Below are 6762 nucleotides of genomic sequence, written 5' to 3' on the forward strand. Positions count from 1 at the left end.
GACCTTTGAAAATACCATGTGACTAAACTAATTAAAAATGAACTCGAAAGAATTATGAATGTTCGCGTTTAGAAAGGTGCAGGCATGATTACAAACAAGTTAAAAGTTATGTTGAATTATTTGAAAATATGCAATCTGCTAAAACTGAGAAACATTAATTGGTCCATGACGATTATTTTTCGGTATCTCAGATACTATCTTACTCTAGAATCGAGAAACGAATCGACAGAAAACAAAATCAGCAGTGAAAGCAGTACATCGGTCGAATACATTTGGCCAAAAATGAAGCGCGTTCAATATAACTCGGATCGAAGGAGTCGTCTTCTAAGAAAGTCCAACAGGAAACTAAATTTCCCTTGTGTCCTGAAAATGATCACTCGAAGCCTCTGCACACACCAAGTGCACTTTTCGCTTGAGACCGCCAACTAGCTCGACATCTGGGGACATCTTGGTGTGACGAAACCGGACAAACTACCAAATGAATTCAAGTAACAAAAAGTGTCTCGTAAACGAAGAAGGGAAAGACTGTTTGACACAGGTTTGCGGACTGCCTGTCCGCTTACCTGTGGCTGCCGTCCATTTCGTAATTACGTGCCGTAACCGTCAACGTTCGTAACGTCATTACGTGCCGTAAAGAAATATTTGCCAGGACCCCAACAGAGTGTCCCTCAAGAAACAAAAAAAAGAAATTGTGTCACGGCGGCAGTAAAATCGAGATCTTTCAAGTGATAACGAAAACATTTTGGAACCAGTGGAAGAGCAATATAAAAAACGCAATAATTTGGACGACGCTAACGCAATGACTACAAAAAAGTAGAAAACTGCAACTCCTGCTCCAGAGAAAGTCGTTATGAAGACCGGTTACGCCATCAATTACGCCATCAATTCTGGACCGGTTACGCCATCAATTCTGGACAAAGCAAAATTAAAAAATGATCTTCATGATTCTGGCATTGAAAGCAGTAGCTCAGAAGTGATGCCACAAGAAGCCCCCAGGAAGAAGCAGCTAGAGAAAGAAACTGTCGTTCCTCCGCATGTGTTACAGGAAGCTGCTGATGAAATAGTGCGTGATGTTGAAGATGAAGGAGATGATATTTTTGAGCCCCGTCACATGAGAGACAATGACCATGACAAAGACGATGGTCATATTGGAATTCACTCATACCGGCATCTTACTGAGAGCCTCGGTAGTTCTGACACCTTACCATCAATTGACAGCCCCTGCAGGAAAGACACCGCTCGCCACACCCTGCAGCAGACGGTGTAGCACGAGCTCGTGCATGATCATGATGGACGTGAAGAACGTGAAGAGATCATTGAGAGACAGGAAATGGTCTTGTCATCAGACCAAATGGGAGAGCCTGGGATGCGAAAAATCTTCTATAAATTCAAAAAAGAAGGCGGAAAAATTTCGAGTGATGATATGTGAAAACGGTTTTTAACGGAAGAATTGGAAACCTGAAACAATAATTGTGATCGTTCCTTGTCAATGTTTGTTACTTGTCTTGTAGTGGAGTGATATTTTGACTTACTAAATTGCCTAAATTTTAATAAGTGGGGCTATGAGGAGAACCGTGTGAGTGCATTAATTTTAAGTTGAATAACCCCTTGAGACCTAAATTCGTGCAAAAAAATAAAAGTTTCGAATGTCTCTTGAGTGTTTGTATCCTTTACTTAGTCGGATTTATCATGTTTATCATTTATTGTTTATTTATTCACTGTGCTATCTTCATTTGTTAGAAAGCTAGATTTATTTCAATGGTCGATGTACGTGGAAACCAATATCGAGTAAATTAATGTGTGATTGGCAGCAATAACACTGGCTATAAAAATAGCATCTAGATCTATTATTATTATTGACAACATTGAAATTTTTTGGATTGGAAAGTAATAGCAAATTAAATTTATGTCCAGAGGTGAGCGTCACTTTAAACGCAACAGGAATGGACCTCGCGCGCCTCGTGTTCATTACCCAACAACCATGGATATGAGTAATTATTCGCAACCACAGATATTGCTATTATATTATCACCACTGAAATGAATAGCTAGTGTAGTTCAAATTGTATGAATTTCTTAATACTTATATCATAAGTCTACTTAAATAAAAATTTAATCATGCATTTATAAGAAAAAAATCGATGCTAATTCAGCAAATCGTCATTGAAAACATTTAAGAGACCAGCTACGTCATCAATTAGCGAGACAAATTTTACAATGTATGTATGATCAGAAGAGAAAAAAATAAATAAACACGAAACTACAAAGCCAAGCTAACAAGAAAATGACAACGGGACATAAAAACCTATTGACTCACAATAACAAGAGGATAAAAACTGTACGCGCATTTAAGCCAAAGTTCAGCTTTAAAATAAACAACGATTTTTAAATTCTTAAATCCGAACTTTCAGTGGAACCTAGTTTCTTGAAATCATTCTCAGCCACAGCCACGTCGCACTGTTAAGCATGACGGCGCGTAGTATAGACTGAAAAGGCTCCAGAATAACAGTTCAATAATTTTAGCAACTATCTGATCGTTTTGTATTCTAAAAATTTTAAAGTAACGATGAAGCTGGACTCTGCAACATATTTCTAAAGGGATGATAATTTATTGTGGCTTATTAGAACATAAATTTGCATTTTAATTTTATTGACAATTCGCTTATTTTCGTACAGGAGTAATGACAGAGGCCGCCATGAGAAGGTGGGTGAGGCAGAAATAAGTGCGTCAGAAGTTTTATTTTCATTTGATTGGGTTTAGGAAGCAAGTATTTTTTCTGAAGTTCCTTTTTTGGAAGCCTCATGAAAAATTTTTCGGCTGCTGAATTTTATACAAGCGAGTCATTCGATTATCTTTGCATTCTCGCCTTACTCGTACAATTATACCACAACCAATGCAAAATTTTATTCTATATTTATGGAAGTGTATGGCAAAAAATTGCATGCAAAGACTGAAAACACGTCAAGTTACAATGGCTTCACGACAAATTTATTTGCGTGTTTTTGCGATCGAAGGGACCGGACGAGGTATGACTCCCAGTAATAACTGAAGAGATGTACGAGGATCAATACACCGGCAAGTGAGAACTCGCGACGTCAATCTTTCGTGCGGTATCGGATTGCGGTAATCTTTGTGCGGTATCTGATTGCGGTAATCTTCCGCGCGGTATCTGATTGCGGTAATTTTTCGTGCGGTATCGGATTGCGGTAATCTTTCGTGCGGTATCGGATTGCGGTAATTTTTGTGCGGTATCGGATTGCGGTAATCTTTCGTGCGGTATCTGATTGCGGTAATCTTTCGCGCGGTATCTGATTGCGGTAATCTTTCGCGCGGTATCTGATTGCGGTAATTTTTTGTGCGGTATCGGATTGCGGTAATCTTTCGTGCGGTATCGGATTGGGGGTGCAATCTCAGCAATTAATGTAGTCATCATAGCGTTGCCTACGATAATTGAACGATTGCACCTCTTGCCGGAACATTGTCTTTGTCATGCAGATTTTTGAGTTATGGTTTAAATTAGATTTTTCAAGAGTTTGTTATCCAAAAGGCTGTTTCATTTCCTTATAACATTGGAGAGGCATTCTGATATCAATACGATTACTGCATTATACTGTGCATTCGAAGCAGCAACTGAGTTTGATCTTTTTTTTGCATATTTGGATTTGCTTCTTAAAGACTTTGGCAGCGTGAGGCAAGTCGATAATTGCGCATTTAATGTTTTGAAATTTTTGAAGCTTCGCCAAAGATTCCTCGTAAATTTTGAGTGAAATCCTGAATTTATTTGAGGATGAGTTGATATTCCATAACGGCAGCTAAAAATTCGAAGCATTTTCAACGAAAAGTGTATGCTGCTCCTCTACTTTGTTTACTTTTGAAAATATTTGCCAATTCTATTCAACCATAGATTTGTAGATTTAGCACTAAATTCATCCTTGAAAGTACATTTCAGTGATATCAAAATTACTTCAGAAAATTACTGAGCACGGTTTTCTGTCACTATAACGAACTCGAGAATTAAATTAGTTTCCGTTTATTAACTAACCCGTTATTAAAAATAATGGCAGAGTCACCTCGGGAAATTGAGACAACACAAACAGCTAGAGCGCTACGAAATTTGTATGAAAAAAAGTTTTATCGCTAAGCTAAATTATTAATCGGCGATTATTGTTTTATGAATAGGGCAACTATTTAAGTCAAAGAAAACGTCACGTAAATTCTTCGTCAAGTCTTCGTCGAAAATGTTGCGGGAACTGCTCCATCATCTGTCTCCATAAACTAGCAGTTTAGGTAAAATAGTGATATTGTGACAATAATACCAGTTAGCTCAGTACTAATACAAAGGTCCGCAAAATTTTTAGATCTAATTATAGCTCTTTCGAACCCGAAACTCACTGCTCCAATCTTGTTGTTCATAACCACCAAACGACGTCACTGATTTCGACTCGAATTGTCAAAGCTTGGCATAGGCTTGAACCTCAGCAGGTGATGTCAATCACTCGGCCATCCCACCGATACCAATAATTGTACAATAATGAGTCAGTTAACCTCGATGTAGCTCCTGCCGCCTCTCGAAATGCAAACGAGCTGTGGGCATAATTCTTTCTGCCCAAGCTGATAAAAAAATAATACTGATGTAAAAAGAAGGTTATGGATGAGCTTTGATAAAATGGCCAACTTCTGCAAATAACATGTGGTCGTACGAATGAGTCTTGGCTAGGAGCGAATAAACAATAAACGAAACTGACCAACTTTGACCAGTTTCGAAATTGATCTACTGGCGAATGCTTGAGGCACTCCCCCAAAAATTTAATACATTTGATCTTCTTAGTGCTTTCCTAAATTTGAAAGCAGAGCACCCAGCTATCGCACGTTATAAAAACCTTTTTTGTATCATTAGTGTTCAAAGTTGAGCATTTTCTATGGCTATTTATGCAACAAAAGTTTTCGTTCATGTTCAGCTGACTCAACTGTCAAAGTTTGGCATAGGCTTGAATCTGCGTAGGCTCGAACTGTCAAAGCTTGGCAAAGGCTTGGACCTCAGCAGGTGATGTCAATCACTCGGCCATCCCACCGATACCAATAATTGTCCAATAATGAGTCAGTTAACCTCGATGTAGCTCCTACCGCCTCTCGAAATGCAAAGGAGCTGTAGGCATTAATTCCGTCTGCCCAAGCTGATAAATAAAATAATACTGATGTAAAAAGAAGGTTTTAATGAGTTTTAATAAAATGGCCAACTTCTGCGAATGACATGTGGTCGTACGAATGAGTCTTGGCTAGGAGCGAATAAATAATAAACGAAACTGACCAACTATGACCAGTTTCGAAATTAATCTACTGGTGAATGCTTGAGGCACTCCCCCAAAATTTAATACATTTTATCTTCCTAGTGTTTTCCTGAATTTGAAAGTAGAGCACACAGCCATACCGGGTTATAAAAGCCTTGCATGAATCATCAGTGTTCAAAGTTGAGCATTTTCTATGGCTATTTATGCAACAAAAGTTTTCGTTCATGTTCAGCTGACTCTAAAGTTGCAATAACTTTCAAAAATGCTCTATATATCAGTTATTTATACATACGAAGCAACTTGCTATATTGGTAGCTCGGATACGTATTCAACACAACGCTGTAAGCCAGCACCACTGTTTGGTTACGACCGACTCTTCCGGCAGCAGATGTGCGACTGGGACACTTGTTGCGCTGGGACTTTACTTTCGAAAAAAGTTAAGAGATCGTAAGTTCATCAGCCAATCATTGACGGCCTTTCAAGCAAAATCCACCAATCATAGACAAGAAAATAGAGCGTAAGTACTTACGTTCACTTAGCGAGTTTTGAAAGTATGGCCCCTGGAGTCTGGACAGGTAGAGACATGAGCGCGGCAAGCATCTTACATGTTACTGTTGCAATCCATCTAGTTTCTAGCGAAGCAGTAAGCAGTCTCTTCCATTAGATCTAAATTAAAATTTGTTTGCCAAGTACCTACATCAATTAAAATATTTATAGCATTTGTAGTACACAAATGCACTCTAGCGAAGCGGTCCACTGTCTCTTACATTAGATCTAAATTAAAATTTATTTGCCAAGTAACTACACAAATCAAAATATTTATAACATTTGTAGTATACAAATGCACTTGAATCTCTTTTGCACGTTTCTGCATTGCTTCTACAAGGAATCTTCTTCGAGATTGCATTGAAGTTCTAAAACTGAGAATAAAAACTGGAGAATAACTAAGAAAATACTTTAGGTTTTACTGAAGTACATAGTAAATATCACAGAAATATCTAGCAATTCATAAATAACGTAAAATTAATAGCCGCAATCATGGACCGTAAATACAGACTAAATTGCAACAAAATAAAGGATTGCACTTCTGCAGAAATTTTCTTTATTCCACAACATTTTTGATGCTCGATCTATTAATCACTTATGAAGCCAATAGCCAATGTTTCAAAACAAATGTTAGGGGAATAAACATTTTAATCGTAGTTTGCATTAATAACGCGCTTGCATTAATAATATTCAATTTTTTCTTCGACAAACTGAACTGAATTTTGCATCCCGTGAAGCTCTAATACGGGATTTTGAAGACCTGCTGATATTTATCGGAGGATTTGAACCCTACAGCGACTTTGTCTACGTTTAATCGTCGATTTTTGACGAATTTCCGACGGTCACTCATTGTCGACTTATGCGCAATTTGTTCGACAAATTGCGTTCAATAAACGAACTCTTAAACTCTAATGTATTTAGATTAATC

At 37.9% G+C, this 6762-nt stretch overlaps 1 protein-coding gene across 1 annotated transcript; it reads left to right on the forward strand.

Moving 5' to 3' along the window:
- Positions 1-9: 9 nt before the first annotated feature.
- Positions 10-1622, forward strand: LOC108669297. Its single transcript, XM_018156604.2, has 2 exons — positions 10-858; positions 892-1622. The coding sequence occupies exons 1-2, from the start codon at positions 851-853 to the stop codon at positions 1265-1267; spliced, it is 384 nt and encodes a 127-aa protein (XP_018012093.1). The 5' UTR covers positions 10-850; the 3' UTR covers positions 1268-1622.
- The last annotated feature ends 5140 nt before the right edge of the window (positions 1623-6762 follow it).

This window comes from Hyalella azteca, unplaced genomic scaffold (assembly GCF_000764305.2).
Source record: "Hyalella azteca isolate HAZT.00-mixed unplaced genomic scaffold, Hazt_2.0.2 contig12180, whole genome shotgun sequence".
Taxonomy (NCBI): Eukaryota; Metazoa; Arthropoda; class Malacostraca; order Amphipoda; family Hyalellidae; genus Hyalella; species Hyalella azteca.